Source organism: Conger conger, chromosome 4, assembly GCF_963514075.1.
Source record: "Conger conger chromosome 4, fConCon1.1, whole genome shotgun sequence".
NCBI lineage: Eukaryota > Metazoa > Chordata > Actinopteri > Anguilliformes > Congridae > Conger > Conger conger.
Window position 1 is genome coordinate 65,889,017 of NC_083763.1, and position 18,918 is coordinate 65,907,934.

An 18,918-nucleotide genomic window follows, 5' to 3' on the forward strand; every position below is an offset into this window, starting at 1 on the left:
GAATTAATGGCATCCTTCATGCTTCTTTCTTTTCACCTGCATATAATGAACAACACAGATAATAATGTTCAAACATATGGGAAAACTATATACTTTAATTTCAATACATTTACTCTCATGTTTCAATTTTCTTTATTAAGTAAAAAACATTGAAAATCACATGAAAACTATCGGTTTCAAGATTATTGGCAACCCTAACAATTATTGTAAATAAAATCAAATTAAGTAAAATGGGCAATAAGTATTCACTTCCTGTTTCACTAGATTATAAAAATTGAGGTAACACGCATGCAAAATACCGTTGCCATGAGCATGGGACAAGCCAAAGAACTGTCAATTCAGAAGAGACAGATGGTGATTGACTCTCACAGGTCTGGTATTGCATACAAAAAACATACAGGGTTAAATATACCACTTAGCACTGTAAGGCCAATAATAAAAATAATAAAAAAACATAGGGTATGGAATGGAGGCAAACTTGCTAGGAAGAGGACACCGTCCCCACGGTGCAAACCTCACTGGCCAGATTATACCTTTCTAGCCATACACACCCGACATGTTTGGCAGCAAAAGAGGAATGGATACAAGGAGAAGCACCTCATGCCTACAGACAAATATGGAGGTGGGGCATTGATGTTTTGGAGATGTTTTGCTGCCAGTGGTCCAGGGGTACTATGGACAATGGCACAATTAATTCAACAAAATATCAGGATTTTTTTTTACAGAAAATCTGGTCTAGGAATCTGATACTTAGTTATAGGTAGATTTTCCAGCAGCACAATGACTCAAAATGCACACAGAAATGGTTAAGTGAAAACAACATCCATGTTCTACAACGGTCGGCTTAGTCTCCGGAGTAAATAAAGCGTGTGTCATTAACAGTAATATTATTTAGTTTACAGTGTTTCTTTGCATATTAATCGAGTATGCCAATACTTTTGGAGCCCACTGCTGGCATATTTAAAATACTTTTGCACAGTACTGCATGTTTTTGAAAAATAATGGAATGGCAATACATGGCAATACATTCATTTTCTGCACTGTGCACTAGTATCGTAGATTCGATATCTTAATGGAAATGGGAAAATCTGTTATGACAAATCAGTCAGCCAAGTTGAAATAATTTCGCATCCCTCACTTCCAATGAATGGTAAAGGCAATAACAAAGGCATTATCGCTAGGCAGTCATCTGATCAAGTCACCTGACTGAAAATAATCTTTAAAAAAACATCATGGTAGCAAATAATAGCAGAGCAACCATGAGGTGAGGTACATTCTCTTGTAAAACACAGACATTTAAATTAGCCTAAAGTGTCGTGGAAGAGATCGTTTACAACTTAATTGGACATAAAAAGTCAATATAGCGTATATTTAATTGACCTAAACCAGGCACCGACAGAGACACCCCGTTTCCCAGAATGCTTTGTCGCAGCTGCAGGAGTGTCTGAATATTGTGCTAGTCTGTTTTTATATTTATGTAGCTAGCTATATTTATTTATTTATTAATCAAGTGTTAACGGAAACAACGAGGCGAGAATAAAGAAGACGGTATTGTTGTTTGGATCTCAGCAATGCCTCTCTTTACATCAAATCCATTCGACCAAGATGTTGGTAAGTTATGAGCTGTCACAAGGCGCCGGCTTTTGTTTTGTTTTCTCACGCCTTGGGGGTCTTGCTGTTACTGCTTTCTCTGATGATGACCTAACCTATTGTATTAATGGCTTCAATAATATTTTCATGATTAAATAACTAATCATAAGTGTCATCTATTTCTTATGAGAACACAGTGGGAAATATCCAATGCTAGCTGCTAGCTCTACGTTATACACTGAAATGTCTTCCACTATAGCGGCTAGCTAGCTAGCTAGCTAGTCAACACACGATATAACGTCACATAGCTAACAACAAGTGCTAATTTACTCATTGATCGTATAGACCAATGACTAGCTAATTAGCTATTCAGAAATCAGTAGCTGGATCGATGTGTTGTGGGTATTGGACTATTATTCATTTTTCGGTAAGCCAAATGTTGTAGCAAGGCTAGTCAGGTTCCATAGTAACCTGCTTGCTAGCTACATAAGCAATGACGGTGCACTTGTGAAGCTTAAAGGCACGAAGAGAAAACCTTAGACTGTTTTGAGCCAGTGGTCCAATTTCCTGTTATATAGCTAGCTGCATATTGCCTTATTGATAATTGGCCATTACCTTGTGCTATCTGCTATCATGTACTCCGTTTTCAGCGAGTTTCACACTAACGAGTTCACATAATTATGACGAGTGTACATTGCTGTGAGTTGAGTTGGCGTGCTAGTAGCTAACTTAGAGTAGCTTCTTAGCTGGTTCATAGATGTCACTGACCACGAACAGTTTATGAAAAATACTGTTATTCCTCCATCCATATAACTAACCAGTTGGCTTCCTGTAGTCATGGAGTCAGAATTTGTTTCTCCCATTTCCAACGAGTTATTTCTTGCCATTTGTTTACATTGCCTGCCGTTAGTTGTATTTATTAAGGGTAAGATGATGCAGGATTTCTTTAAATGACCCACCCCAAAAAAGTATTGCCTGAATGCTTAGATGAATATGCACTGATGAAAATAAGTGCATATCTGCAGATTTTCCTTTCAAGTTTCCACATTTAGCCCACTGGCTGTTAAAAGCAGGAGGCAGATGAACAAACAATCGCCTGGATGGATTACCTGCGTTGTATTCTAAATGTTTTCTCTCTCCAGAAAAAGCTACCAGTGAGATGAACACAGCTGAGGACTGGGGCCTGATCCTGGATATTTGTGATAAAGTAGGACAGTCACGCACAGGGTATGTTTGATTTATTCACAACGCCATATTTTCTGTCTCTTGCAACATTAAAACCAGTAAATGATTGGGTAGTGGTGTGCATACTGTTCGATCTGCTATCCTCTGTGTCCTCTGACATCCAACTGTGTAACATAAAAACGATTAGCGGATGTATCGGCAGACGAATGCATTCACTTCCTGAAAAGGGGGCAGGTTCATTTCAGGTTGGCTGTAAAGGATATTCTATTGTAAATTGTAAATTGGGGTTCTATGAGAAACTATGGTAGATGGTGATGATTTTCTATATAAAGCAACTCGTGGCAGGTGGTTGAGGCAAAAAGAAGAGTAAAGTATAGTATAGCCTACCGTAGTAGGCCATACGCTTCTCTTTCTTCGTTGTACAGTTCCATCCTGTGAACTCACCAATTTTTATTTAAAGACCTGAATGTCTTGAAACAGGATGGATATCTGTGTTTTAAGAAGAAATGTTGGAATGAAACACTAAATGTGTGTACTACGTCTGATCTTGTAAGTATTCAGATATAAATTTGAATGCTCTATAGCTGAGCCATAACGGTGTCCAGTGCATTGGCTATGTGTGTGTCCAATGCCCCGGTTGTGCATTGCCTTTCCAGTTGCATAGAATAGAATTTCATATTTTTTTGAATCAAGGTTATTTTGACGCCTATCAAAATAGCAAGTTAAAAATGTGTGAGTATTTTTGTGAAGATTGTAAAATATCCTGATATCTTCATCTAAATTACATACTATACATTGTGTTATTGCATATCTGGAGATTTGTCTATATTGTCTTTAAATAGTGTTTTTCCCCCATCCAAGCTTTGAAGTGTTTGTTAATTCTTTCTGAAATGGAATAAATGAATATTCAAATATACAGATACTTGTATGAATGGTAAAACAAATTTGTAAACAAATAAGTATTTAAATTAATATCTTGTTATTTCTATGGAATTTCGTAGCCTGCGGTTTGAAATGCACTCATTGAAGTGGACATTACACTTCCTGAATACAAGAGAACATCATTAGACAAATGGACTGATCTGAGGTTGACAAAATCGATGTGAGCAAAGCTAGGCTGCTGCACAATATGATGAAAATATGTGGCATGAGATAACCTTGTTGAATATTGTGATGACAATATGACTTGCGATAAATAAACAAATATTGAAGTGTGCACAGTTCTAATGTTTCTCTGTTTTTGGTAAGTACACTGCTTACATACAGTAGACCACAGCCAACGAATGGCCTATGCCCATTGAAAAAAACATTATTTCTAACATTTCTAACTGCTATTATTGAACAAATTGCGCATGAACAGCCAATTCATTGTTAAATTAATTAAAAGTTAATTAATGTTCATTGCAGTTCAAGCAGTCTTTTGTGATGTCTTTATCGCACATGTTCATATCACAATGACAATAAATCTATAGAATATATTGTGCAGCCCTACTGCCAGTATATTTTTATGTTAACTTGTCTGCCAGGCAAAATTGAGCAAAACAAATGTAAGATTTACATTCTCACTGATGTTATTTCCTGTCAGTGAGAATGTAAAGTGAAAATTGTTTGGTAGGGTACTACTAAAAATCTTGGGCAGGACAATTAATTATTGTAAATATAGTAATTGTGTCCAGGGCAACCCACGCCCTCCAGCACAGACAGAGAAAATGACATCTCAACCATGAACTTTGACCTTGTTTTTTCAGCGAAGGAGATGTCTTCCCCAGAATTCTGAGGTTATTGTATAGAGGTTCTGCAATATGATTGCCTAATGTATAGTAACGTTTCGTATGGCAGTGGCTTGAACTTGATAAGCATGTTGTTAAAATTGATCTGAAGTTTAGGTTACTTTTGTTTTGACTTTGTCTAAGATCATGAACTGTTTTTCGTGCAAAGAATATGTCAGACGCTAATCCTTGAAAATGGGTTAGCCCTCTGGCTTAGGTTGCAGCTGAAGAGTCGGAAGTCTGGAGGGATGTTAGGACAGGAAAACTAATTTCAGGTAGATCTAATGGATTGCCTCTGTAGAGGTTGCTGTGGAAGGCTATTGGCTTTGGTCTGTGGTATCATCTTGTTTTACTGTTAGACATTTCTTCAAGGCCTTTCCCGATTGGTTTTCTGCACTACATTATCTTCTCTCCATTTAAAGCAGTTTGTCACTGAGTATGACACTGTAATATAAAAGGCAAGACTGATAATGTGTGTGCTTTTTTTTAATATAATGGCCTAATCATCCCATTCTTTTGAAGTATTGACATCATAACATTTTTCAGGTTGGCTTATTCCTGAAAACATTACACAAACTATTTTCAATTTCCAGACCTGCTCTTAAAATCAGATCCTAAACGACAATAGATTACATGTTTCTGCTTGTTACATTATTAGGCTATATGGCAGGAAATTTACTTTGAATTACTTGAGTCGGTTTCACTAAGCTAGCGTCAGTCGGCCTGATACTCCCTTTATTGAAGGGATAATGTTGTTAGCGAAAGTGTTAGCCTCGAGCCATGCTGTCATACAGTACAGCACTGTGTAAGCCCTGTGTGGCTGGTCACAGTGGTGGGGCTCTTTAGCACCAGGGCAGAATAAGAAAGTGCATCACTGCAGGTTCTATAATTAGCACCCCTCATAGCTCTCAGTAGAAATTTGTGTAAACTGAAGACACCACCAAATATAGTGCAGACCCACTAATCCTGATCCAGTTACACACGTTCAGGTTTCCGTCCCTCCTATCAAGCCCTCCACAATGCCTACCTGAGCTGGGGAAGGCTTGTGCCCAGATGCCAGCGGCTAGTCTGGCTGTTTAGTTCTGAAGCAGGACTGTGTTTTCAATCTTTTTCTTTTCCAATACACTTTAGCTTATCTTGCATTATCTTGTTTCATATTTTGCTTGCTCTGCTTTATTTTTCCTTGTGTAAAATGCTGGTTGTTTGCATTTCAGCAACATAGCTGGTCCATGAACATGGAAAAAAAAACATCAACATTTATGGGAAGATATTCCCTTCTAAATCTCCCTGCCTTTGAATTATGAGCTTCATATACTGTTAAAACCCTCCCCCAGTATTCTTTTCATGTGGCCGGTTCCCACTGTAGATTTTATTAAGGAGGACAGTGTCGTAGTCCTCCCATGTAGAGCTTTGGAAAGTGGTGATTCTGGTGCACATGTACAGTAACTACAATGTATGCTTGTAACTAACCACACTGTCACGGTGTTACTAAATGTATTTACTTTGTTTCATCTTCACTTGAGAGCATTTAATGTATTTTAATGGCTTGTTTAGAATGACACTTGTTTGTACTCATTGTCTCAGAGTTCTGCTATGATCACCAGTGACAAGACTGCAGTAGCCTACACTATGTTCTTTCTGGGTCATGCAGTGCATTGCTCCATTGAGAGACTGGCGATTTGTTATTGGCTTATTTGGTTAGCATTTTATGATTATGTAGATAATTACTTCATTATTATTTAAAAGCTTTATTTATTTTATTTTATATTTTTTAATTCAGATAAGAGTACAGCCTTTTTTTTTTTTTAACAACGGATTGGCACTGTACTACTATGGGTGTTTTTAATTAGCAAGAATGTTACATTCCACATCATCATCAACATCAAGTTATTCCAAGGACTTGTGCTGTATTGTTTTTAACCTGATCTTTGAATTGAGCCCTTGAAGTGCACCTGTGAATACCTCTGATGAGCTTCTTGCAGGCAGTATTTCTTTAGTTTTAATGGATTGGTCTTGAACATTTTCTTAATGTAGGAAGTTTATTCTATTGATCATTTTAGACAAATTAATGGATTAATGATACATTATGCTGGCGCCTGTTAGTCCACTGTTGGTAGTCAGCCATTGGTGTTCATGCTGTACATCTCTGCTGCACTACAGAGCTCAGTGGAATGGGATTGAGTCTCAGGATCGAGGCATACCAGGGCTGTGCTTTGCGTCAGAGTAGAGTTTCATTTGTCTAGTCTGGAATATATTATAGTCATTTGTAAAACCTATATTATTAAAGACAATTAAAACGATAAAAACTATTGTTAACTATGAACTATTTTTCTAAGTGTGTTTTCTAAACATGACCTTGACTGTTGAATATGTTTGTGCTTTGTCTTACAGGCCTAAGGAATGTCTGCGCTCAGTGATGCGAAGAGTGAATCATAAGGATCCCCATGTTGCCATGCAGGCACTCACAGTAAGGGAATACCAGGCTTACGCCAGTCTTTTAAATGTAATTATAAATGTAAAGAAGAACATAAAGGAAAGTGTATTTGTAAGAAAATAAAGAGCTTAACTACATTTTTTGTAATCCATTTAAATAGGGTTTAAGAAAATGGACTACATTAAGAAAGTGGACTACAGAAAGTACTTTGAGTTGACTTCTGACACCAGTACAAGAGGATATATGTGGAAGTTAATGAGTGTTTTTCTCAGTTTGTGAAATTCGCACCCTCCACCAGTCAAATACTGGCAAAATGTTTCTGGAGGTTAGGTTTTGTACTCTAGCAGCCACTTTGGTAGATAACCAACCAGGTTGTGTCATATTGTAAAATGTAAATGTTGAAAATGGCGGGTAATTCTATGCACATACTAGTGTCAATTCACAGAATATCTTGCTGATAAGTTAGCAAGAGTTCAACACCAGGCGTGACTCAGTGTTAGATATTCTGTGAACAGAAGGAAATTGATAAAGGAAGGCCAAATTGCCGGCTTTCATCACCATCTTTATGTTCTCTTGTAGAGTAGCTATGTGCCAGTTGACAAGCTCAGACTGCCTGCCCTTCTTCTTTATTTGTTCTGCCAGTTTGTCCTCACAGAATCAGCAAGGATCCATAGATTTCTAAATATATACATTTTAACCAGGGAATTGCTGTTAGAAAACAGATCCTCAGATGAACGTGTCGGTCACTGAAGCGATACTACTCATTGGAATGTGGGTTGTGTGCATGTATGACGATGGTTGCATGTTAGACGCTAATCTTTGAAACTACACTGATCTGTTCCTCATTGTTCATTATTAAATACAGAAATCTGTGTCATTATGTCAGCAGCTAAGATGAAACCTTTCTGTTTTTGTTTATTGCAGCTTCTTGGGGCATGTGTATCAAATTGTGGTAAAATTTTTCATCTAGAAGTTTGCTCCAGAGATTTTGCGAGTGAAGTCAGCAATGTGTTGAATAAGGTAAGTGCTATTGTCTTTCTTTGATCAACATTTGATGGGAAGAAATATGATATTCAGATATTTCAATCTGAAAGCAGTTGTGTATAGTGATGGGACACTGTCTTATTTGCATGAAATAACCTTATTTTCAAACACAGAAGTTTTTCTGATCACAAACCCATGACAGAAACTGACTTGTGTTTTAAATGTATAACATAGGCTCTTTTGGATACTGTAGAATTGCAGTTGTACTTAGTTCTCTGTGCAGAAATCCTGATCCTCCAATCACAGAGCTTGTCCTTGAGTATGACATTGTACCTGATATGTATAGCCTGATATGATAACTTGATATGATAAACCTGTTGACCAAATGAGTGAGTGATATCAAAATAAAAGAGAAGGTTCTATGCCAAATATAACAGATTTTTCTGATTGAGGAAAAAGAGGCATGTTCTTTCATATGCTTCCTATCCAGTGATACTTGACTTCTTGTAATTAATGTAAGACAACATATCATCATATTAACTTGTTAATACATAACATATATGCCATAAGTTAAAATCAGCTAACATAAAACAATATTAGTTTTTAGCTGATTTTAAAATGTTATAAACAACTTTGTAATTTTCCCTGGAGCATTCTAGATCCTGGCCATGCACTGTGGCTGAATACTTCAAATTAAGATTGAATTCCCTTAAGGGATATTCGGTCTATTGATTTATTTTCGCCTCATGATCAGAAATGGGTCTGGTCTATTTCAGGGTCACCCAAAAGTGTGTGAGAAATTGAAAGCGCTAATGGTGGAATGGGCGGAGGAGTTCCGGAACGATCCACAGCTCAGCCTGATCTCAGCCATGATTAAGAACCTCAAAGAGCAGGGCGTGTCCTTCCCCACGGCGGGGTCCCAGGTGGGTAGACCCGCGGGGGCCCGTCCGCGGTCACAGCCTGCGGTCAAAGCAATGCGGTTGTGTTTCTGCTTTCAGTCTGTGGTCGAGGTTAATGGGTGGGTATTCATCAAAATTTCTGTGCAAAAGGGGGAGTCCACATATGCACATGGATCCTGGGAAAAGAATGGCTCCTCTCTGTCCACTCTTATGTATGTGACTCTTTATCCATTTTGGAATTGAGTTCAGTGAATTGACTGAATGATTGAACATTGGCTCTCACTAGATGTTTGCATGGCATGACGACTGCAAATACATTAAAGGAAGTGCTGGAGTTGGAGTGTGTGTGTGTGCTCAAAATGTACTGGTAATAATATGCTGAGAGAAATTCAGTCTTGTGGAAACCAGTTTATTTCTCATTTTAGGCAGCAGAACAGGCTAAGGCCAGCCCTGCTTTAGTAGCAAAAGACCCCTCTACCACAGCAACCAAAAAGGAAGAGGAGGACTTAGCTAAAGGTAAGGTGCGCGTGTCTTCAGGTTCATCGTAAATGGAAAATCAAATAAATGCACTTAATCAAAACATATTGAGATTCACATTTAGCTTTTGACTGTCATGAATGGGATGCCTGATACTTTTTAAAAATATCAATATTATTTTATATACAAATCGATACAGCGGGGACAAACAGGGCAGCCATGCAAAAAAAAAAAAAAACTAAATATTGTGACAGCCATTTTCATCTGTTCAAACTATCCATCAGGCTCTCAAAAATGAAGATGTACAGTTCAACAGTGACACTTCATAGTGAAGCTGGTAGCGTGTCAGGCCTGTGGCTGTTATTTCACACACTACATCCCATTGTCGCCATGGAAAAACGCAATGCAGGAGGGAGCTGGGTTGTTTATGCTACCTTGGCTTCGGCTTAGAGGCCAGCAGTAATCCAGCTTCACGCTGATCACGCTTCTGCGCTGCCAGCGTTGGAGGAGAACAGGAGGGCTGGTTACCTAAGGTGTGGCCCTGACCACCTACAGTACAGACACATGTGTATGTCTGTGTGTGGAGAAAGTCTACTGAGCCGTGTAATCCTTTACCACTGTGTTATCCTTTACCGTTTGTTAATTTGTCAATTATTTTGGATCATATTGAATTCTGTTGGGGATGCAGACCTTTGGATCAGATTTTTGTCTTTCACGATGGTCACCATGTCAGGTTAGGCAATCACAGTGCCGTAAGTTATTACAACACTCCGACCAATGACCCCGGCCAATCTTCACGATCTTGCGCGAGTTAATTGGTTGTCGGGGAGGAGTGTCAAGAACTTGTCAATCGTGGCTGCAGAAGTGACATGTGATGCAGCGGTCCTCAGTTCTGAAAAGAAAAAGAAAAGACAGCAAAAACGATTGTGGACCTGTTCCTGGGTGTCACACAGAGGACAGTATGCCTTGTCTATCCTTCATCTATGAAAGAGAACTTGAGCTAACAAATGTGTTAACATGTCAAGAACATTACATAATTGTCGCTAGCTACCAGGTTTTTATCCAAGGACCCAAAGATTGGGTTTTGGGATTGTATACTCTGGTAGGTTAAACGAAGATACAAAGATATGTTTTGTCAAACTAGGCAGGAAAATACGAACAATTCTGACATGTTCGTCAGGCCCGATACTGGAAATTTGTCGGCAGTGACAGAATTATGTCAAAATCTGGCTACATTTTTGTAGTCTGATCCTGGCATAAGGTGTAGATCACATATAAGCCACGAGAAACCAAGTTTGGTCAAATAAAACGGATTCCTCGTGTCACCTTTGGGATGGCAGAAGAGGATTCTGGGGCTGGATCGCTGCCGCAGGTTGAGTGCCTCTGTTGACTGAGCTCTCTCCTCCAGCCATCGAGCTGTCCCTGAAGGAGCAGAGGCCTGCCCAGGCCCCGCTCTCCTCCCTGTACCCCAGCACCTCCAGCCTGGCCTCCAACCACAAGCCCGAGGGCAGGAAGGTGCGCGCCATCTACGACTTCGAAGCTGCTGAAGACAACGAGCTGACCTTCAAATCGGGGGAGATCATCACCATCCTGGACGACAGGTAGCCTCCACGTACCGCCTTTCCGCATTCAGTCAGTCAATCAGCCGATCAATAAATCAATCGATCAAGTGATTATTGTTGTACTACTGTACTGTGTGAGTGCTATTGTGAAACCATTTGTCATACAGTTTTGCAATTGTGGTGGTTACTAGAGTTGTCTTCAATTTCTGTGTGCTCTTCCTGACCTGTTGCTCAAGACAGTGAGGAATGACCATTTGGTTTCATCGTCCAAGACAAAGTGGAAAAGTATTTTTCCAAGTGGTCGATTCAGTCTGTAGCGGTCGCTGTTGTTGCTTCGATTGTTTCGTATCTTTGGTTCTGTGTTTTTCAATTTTATTTATTAATTATTACCGTTTGTTTTCTTCACAGTGACCCCAACTGGTGGAAAGGGGAGACGTATCAAGGCATAGGTCTGTTCCCCTCAAACTTTGTGACTGCGGACCTCACAGCTGAGCCTGAAATGAGTGAGTGTGAGTCTTCCTCCCTTCCTCTCTATCGTTACTGGGGTTCACCCTGCCGTTTGTTCATCATGCCATCTCTGTCCGTCTCACTCGCTTGCTACAGTGAAAACAGAGAAGAAAACTGTGCAGTTCAGCGACGAGGTTCAGGTGGAGACCATCGAACCTGAACCAGAGCCCGTTTATATCGATGAGGTGAGGGGATTTTTTTTTTTTTTTTTTTTTACAGTAAAAATTTTGCATGGCTGCTTCAACATTGCCCCAGTTATTTTAATCGATTTAGGGTGGATATAGTATATTTTGTAGACAGACATGACTATTAATCACAGCTAGGATGGACCAATATCCCTGCTCTTCTCCTCAGTGGCTCCATACCATGCATGTTAGTGGCCAATAAAGTTAAAAATTACACGGCTGTACATAGGTCAGTCATTACTGCGTTTTATCTTCTAGGAAAAAATGGACCAGTTGTTGCAGATGATCCAAAGTGCCGACCCCACAGACAATCAGCCCGACGCCACCGAACTTCTTCAGCTGGAGGGTAAGAAGTATCTCTATCACCTGCAGTACTAACCCGCAATAACCATGGCACTAAACCCACCTCTACCTCACACCTGCAGTACTAACCCGCAATAACCACGGCACTAAACCCACCTCTACCTCACACCTGTAGTACTAACCCACAATAACCACAGCACTAACCCCACCCCTACCTCACACCTGCAGTACTAACCCACAATAACCATGGCACTAAACCCGCCTCTACCTCACACACACACACACAGTACTAACCCGCAATAAACACAGTACTAAACCCACCTCTATCGACCTCACACCCACGGTACAAACCAGCAATAAGCACATCCCTAAACCCACCTCTATCGACCTCACACCTACAGTACAAACCAGCAATAAGCACATCCCTAAACCCACCTCTGACCATCTCTTTATTTTTACCAGGTGCCTGCAATCAGATGGGTCCCCTTATCGACCAGAAACTAGAGGATATTGACAGGTGCTCAGGTCTTATTGGTTTGAAGAGCTGGAGTACAAAGTGCTTTTCTTATTTAAGAAAATAAATGCTGCCATTTAATGCTTAAAGATGTATGCCTGTGTTTTCTGTAATGTGGTATACGAGTAGGGAAGAACTGGAATGCGTATTCTGTTTGGGCCAACATTCTTGAACATAATTATAACACTAAACTTATTCAAATGCGCAATTAATAAATGTACATTAATTGAATTGAAATCAGTTTAATAGGCAGGTCTATGTTTATTTGACCTTTAGAGGAGGGCTGTGTGCGCTGAGACGGATGTGTCCCTGGTCTTTCAGGAAACACTCGGAGTTGTCGGAGCTGAACGTGAAGGTGATGGAGGCCCTCTCTCTGTACGCCAAGCTGATGAACGAGGACCCGATGTACGCCATGTACGCCAAGCTGCAGAGCCAGCAGTACTACATGCAGCAGCCCCCCCCTGGCTCCCCACAGGTGAGCCTGCTGCCCCACTGAACGGCTGCTGTGGCCCCCAGGCCCACGCCATGGCCCCCAGGGCCCCAGGCCTACGCCATGGCCCCAGCCCCTGCCCTCGGAGGCTTGCTTGGGTTTTTATTTTGGTTTGACACAGTATTATTTCAGCACTTTATTTCTGCATATATTTTAAAATATGTATTCATACATATTTGCTGTACGGCCCCAGACAAAGCCCTGACAAATGTCTGTTTCATAACACAATTATGGGAGTTCTTAATCATTTTAATCATACGGAGGTGGTTACTAAGACCGTGAACATACATCGTGAACATTACTGAGACCGTGAACAACATCACAGATCTTAATTTAATTGCCTGAAGAAGTTGAAGCATTAAACGGTTTTCTATCAAGATTTACACCGCGGGAGTACTTCTGACTTACCTAGCTACCCCCATAACTCTTTGAGAAGTTGTTCTCTATTATTAACTCTCTCTATTCACCTTATCCCCTTCACCCTTGTGAGGACACTTCTGTTTACAGCCTGTATATCTGCAGGAATTTCAAACCTCCGGTTTACTGCACCATAAAGTTTTTATCACTGTTTAACAGTGGCCACTAGCTTTATTAAATGACGGATGTGCTGTGAAATATGTGTTAATCGCAGGGTGCTGTCCTGAGGGTGCTTCCGTGTGCTACTCTTCCTCTCGCACAGTGCGGACCCTGCAGAACATCACGTCCTGCACTTGCTGTGTGCTCTCCGCTGAATATTTCTGAGGGCTAGTTTCCGCGAGTAAAACATGCAACAGTCTTGCTAGCAGTGCGCATCCTTACAAAACAAGGTTGTTTCAAAAAGTGACGTGGTTGTTATGACATTGATATCAAATGCAGTACGTTATTAATACGCTTTTGAGCGGGGCATTTACAGAGGTCTTTTGAGGGGCAGGTGCCAACCAACTTAGAAAATCTAAGGCAGGGCGGCCTGTAGCTTAGTGGTTAAGGTACATGACTGGGACCTGCAAGGTTGGTGGTTCAATCCCTGGTGTAGCCACAATAAGATCCGCACAGCCGTTGAGCAAGGCCCTTAACCCTGCATTGCTCCAGGGGAGGATTGTCTCCTGCTTAGTCTAATCAACTGTACGTCGCTCTTGATAAGAGCGTCTGCCAAATGCCAGTAAATGTAATGTAAATCTGTTTTACAACACTCAGTTATTCTGTAGAATATGTCTTCTCATAGTACATCAACATTAACAACAGCAACTGTTACAATGCAAATGCATACATTTCTTAATCAAATGAAAGGGTTAAGCTGGGACATAGGGGGCTTTGGGTGAAAGGTGGTCAGGAATCTGGACCCCTCTCTCCCGCACGAGCCTGCGTTTGAGGCCTACACTTTGGACTGACAGAAAATGGGAGAATGATCATCGCTCCAGAAGCTTCTAGCGTCACTGTGTCCAGGGCTATATCTCTGCTCCGTTTCCACCCACAAAGGGCATGGGGTGTGCTCTTGATCACAGGAGGCAGGCTAACATGGTCAGGAAACGGTCCTGCTGAAAAGTCCCTTCCCCTGTCTGATAAGGCTCTAGGAGCACTCTGGGACCTTTTGAACCCGTCTGTATGTGATATCCTCTCCTCTGTGTGCATGTGACCTCTGCCCCGGGGCTGTCAAACGTCCAGTCGTTTGCATGACAATAAGCCGTTCGCTTTGACCAAGAGACCAACAGAACAGTGAAATGTAGCTTTAAGATCAAAGTAACATCCACCTCTTTGATTAGTGCAGAATTGCATGTTGATCACTATCTAACCAGTGAGAACACTCAGTTATTGAGATTCTGAAATGCAGTGGGTTTGAAATGTAGTAGTTTATTCTCCCTCTTTCTCTCCCTCTCATCTCCCTCTCCTTCTCTACCTTGCTTCTCCCTCTCTCCCTCTCCCCCTACCTCCCTCTCTCTCTCTCTCTCTCTCTCCCCCTCTCCCCCTCCATCCCTCCCTCTGTCTCCCCCCCTCCCTCCCTCTCTCCCTCTCTCCCTCTCCTTCCCTCCCCAGGTGTACCCAGGCCAGGCCCCTGCAATGGGGCCCCTCCCACAGGGCTACAGCCTGCCCCCTGAGCAGCTGCCCTCACTCAACCAGCCGGGACTCCCTTCAAGTCCTGGCCCCGCCCCCGCAATGGCTGGCCAACCAGCGCCCAGGTAAAAAGGCCAATGGTTAAAGTCCACTGCTTCTGTAACAGCACGCTGGCTTGTGCTTGCTACTATTTTTTTGTGATTGGCATCAGTCAGTGTGCTTGTGTCATTCATAGATGGATGTTTTTTTAGTCATGACTCCTGTTGTAATCACGGCTGGGTTAAGCCAGCCCTCACGGTGTCCTCGTTTTCCCGCAGCATGATGGTGAATTCGGCCCCCGCTGGCGCGTACCCTGCCCAGCCCCCCGTGTACAGCCCCCCGCCGGGCAGCAGCGACCCCTCGTACCAGGGGTCTGTAAACGGAGCGGGAGGCCCGCCCCAGGTGCCCAGCTACACGGCGGCCTCACAGAGCCTGCCGCCCGCGTCTGAGGGCCAGCCCCCCATGTACTCCCAGAAGGCACTGTTGTAGGACCAGGGGCCCTCAGTCCAGGAAATCCTCCCTCACCAGAACACTGCACTGGATTGTCAGCGCCCTCCTTCTCCAGCAGGGGGCAGTGGAGAACAGCAGGATGGGAAGCACACCAGTGTACAGCACACGGCTGGTCTCCACTGGAGAGGGGTGACGTTAGCAGTTTTTTTTTTTTTTTTTTTTTTTTCTGTTTTAAATGAACACTATTTACTGGAAGGATGCTGACTACACTAGCCTATTTCATTGTGTAACCATTGCAAGATTTTAAGATTACTAAAGACTCGATGCCAGTTGCGGTATGACTGAATACAAAAATCCATGCATATATTGTATATATAACAAGTTTTTGTTTTTGTTCTTGGAAGGTTTATCTGATGGCCTTCCCGAGTACATTAGCATCTCTACTCAGTGTTAAGTTGATTTACATTTCAGTATATTTGTATGAGATATAGATATGTTTTTTGTAGTGTATTTTAATTTATATTTGATTTTTATGATCATTACTATGAAATATTCATTTTAATGCACAACACAGTCAGGAATGTTCTCGGGATTGAAAAATACATTGTGTCTGCATAATATTCTGCCTAATCCAGTCATAGAACACTTTTCATACAAAAAAAAAACCTCATTTTCAGTGCTGCCACCAGAAATTGTACATTGGATAGACTTGACTAATATGTTTTATGGGCCATTAACACAGCCTGTTGATATGAGTTCTCTGTAGTTTTTATTTCTTCTGTTTTTTCTTTTAAACAAACCGAGGGACCAGGGATTCACAGTTTTGCACTTTTGTTGAACTTCCAAGTTGCAACGCATTAGTCACTGTAGTCTGCCATCTTCGAATAATTCAGGAAAACTCTTATGAATTAAGGGTTCCCCCTCCCTTATCTCGGCGCTGCACGGAAGTCCTCCTTCACTGGACAGTGTTAAAGACTTCCCGTTATTCCGTGCGATGCTGTACATTAGCACTGTGCGGGGCTGCTCTGTCTGCCTCGTCACATTTTCAGCTCTTCGGCGCGTCTGTGAGTGCCGTACGGGGGCCGTGCTGAGGATGTCGCTGACACACGTCTGCTGGGTGACCTGCCCGGGGCAGAGACACTTTTCTCCAGTTACCACCCTCTCCACCTTTGCCCCCGGGGCTGTAAATAGGAGCTCGGATGCAGTCCTCGTGGATTAAGCATTACATGTTAATGACCCGGTAGTGTGAGGCTTCTGGAAACATGCCCAACTCTTTTCATGTGTGCATTAATGGCGAATGCGCCGATCACGTTCATTTACTATGCGCTAAGACCGGATCCGATGAAGTTGAGGCCGGCTTTTTGTTGAAGGAAAACTGACCTTGTGGCTCGAGCTAAAATGCTGACGTTTTGCATCAAAGTTGCGGTTTCTGATGCCGTGTTCCTATAGTGAAGTGAGACTGACTTAAAAAAGTTTATTTAGAAATGGCAGGATACAACATTTCCATATTACACTACGTTAAAAAAAGCTGGAGTGGAGGATAGCATTGTACACTACATACTACTAGATGAGTGCCCTTGACACAAGAGTCATTGTACAGTGACTGCATAATGTGGAATCGGTGCCCTTGATACTAGAAGATAGTCTGACTCTAGCTTCAAGTGCTTTTCAGTTGAAGGTGACACAGGTGTATGGTGGGTGAATGCCAGACTTATTCAATTTTTTTGTTTCACCGGTGCTCTACGTGATCAAACACTTTAGGTATATACATTATATAAATATGTATGTATACTGTACACTTTTATTCTATTTAAAACTTGTTCATGTGACAAAGGGAATCCTTTACTGTAGTTGGTTCTTGATTAGGCTTCAGTTTCAGCCTTGTCTGTTTAGGTACTGAGGACTGGTGGGGTAAATGTGATAATGTTTTTTTTCTTTCTTCTTGCGACCAAGCAATAGTACATGTATGTTGAAAAGAAACCCACCGAATCTCCATTCCAGCTCCTGCATGGATGTACTTTGTAGCAGAGTGTCACTGGACACTTCCGTGTAAAAACAAATATACAAAAAAAAAAAAAAAAGAAGTCAAAAGCAACAGTTGGATGTTGCGTCCTTTCTTTTTGTACAAGTGATATTTATACAGTATGTATGTCATGTCTCCTTCTCAACCTCCCTCCGTATGCCATTCATCTCTTCATTTTTCTCAGACTGTAGAAGGTTAATTATCTTGCACTATGTTTCTCTCTTAAAAAAAACCCAAACTGAAAGCATTGATTAATAGGTTCTTATGTTAAGAGTTGAATTTGGAACATGGTAATTTGCCTGAATCATGTATTGGGCTTCAATAAAGTAAATAGATATGCACATTGAATTGTATGTATGTTTCTTCGTAGATCGTGGGTGAAAAATTAATTGGACTTTTTTGTAATATTGGCATCAATTTGCGCCTTTGTTTCGTTTGTTGTTTATTTTTTAACTGCAACGAGCTAATCCACAATATTTGATTATGATTTTGTATATGAGTTTAGGAAACACATATTCAATGGGCATGAACAGGTATCAACACAAGCATCAACTGATTCAGATTATATTTTACTAAGAATATATGATTAGCTGTAGTTAATTAGGGTTTATCAAGGCCCATGAAATACAGTGTACAGTATTTAGGAATAGATGCTGGTGATGAACTCTAAATGCTAACTCTAATGCTTTTTAGCTGGACTGCTTGCTAGTACAAAACATATCCTGGGGTTACTCAAAACAGGGCCAGCAGTGGAACCCCATTAGCCTACTTGAGTAGAATCTGAACTGAACTGTTGGGGCATGAGAATGGCTCCATTCCATAAAATAAAGCTACACTTTCCAAAATGTCTGTCTTGTGGTTGCTTTTTGTGCCGATGTAACAGTACTGAAAAAGATCCTAATCCGCTTATCCTGAACAGGATCACAGGGGGGCTGGAGCCTATCCCAGCATACATTGGGCGAAAGGCAGGAATACATCCTGGACAGGTCCCCAGTCCATTGCAGGGCACACACACCATTCACTCACACACTCATACACTCATACCCACAGGCAATTTAGACTCTCCAATCAGCCTAACCTGCATGTCTGTCTGCAGGACTGTGGGAGGAAACCGGAGTACCCGGAGGAAACCCACGTGAACACGGGGAGAACATGCAAACCCCACACAGAGAGGCCCCTGGTCGACGGGGATTCGAACCCAGGACCTCCTTGCTGTGAGGCGGCAGTGCTACCCACTGCACCATCCATGCCGCCTACACTGAAAAGGATTTCTACATAAATTAATGACAAATACATTGTGATTTTCACAGGGTTATTCAGGAAAAATATGATTCTGTGTACCTGCTATTGTTTTGGTATTGGTCTGTATCCCTGGTCCTGGAGAGCCATAGGGTCTGCTGTGGTATTGTCACTTTGAAATCCACAACCACTTCAGACTAAGGAAACCAGGTGATCAGCTCCTTTAATTGGCCAATTAGT

At 41.5% G+C, this 18,918-nt stretch overlaps 1 protein-coding gene across 3 annotated transcripts; it reads left to right on the forward strand.

Moving 5' to 3' along the window:
* The first annotated feature begins 1,264 nt into the window (after window positions 1–1,264).
* stam (signal transducing adaptor molecule (SH3 domain and ITAM motif) 1) lies at window positions 1,265–18,284 on the forward strand. Of its 3 annotated transcripts, none has more exons than XM_061239217.1 (14): window positions 1,265–1,611; window positions 2,733–2,817; window positions 6,936–7,011; window positions 7,903–7,998; window positions 8,739–8,885; window positions 9,287–9,377; window positions 10,747–10,939; window positions 11,309–11,409; window positions 11,504–11,592; window positions 11,851–11,938; window positions 12,358–12,412; window positions 12,731–12,884; window positions 14,910–15,052; window positions 15,245–18,284. In XM_061239217.1, the coding sequence occupies exons 1-14, from the start codon at window positions 1,572–1,574 to the stop codon at window positions 15,453–15,455; spliced, it is 1,569 nt and encodes a 522-aa protein (XP_061095201.1). In that variant the 5' UTR covers window positions 1,265–1,571; the 3' UTR covers window positions 15,456–18,284. The 3 variants fall into 3 exon arrangements, with proteins under 3 accessions (XP_061095201.1, XP_061095202.1, XP_061095203.1); XM_061239218.1 differs by having other exon boundaries at window positions 11,309–11,403; XM_061239219.1 differs by lacking the exon at window positions 2,733–2,817 and having other exon boundaries at window positions 1,532–1,611.
* The last annotated feature ends 634 nt before the right edge of the window (window positions 18,285–18,918 follow it).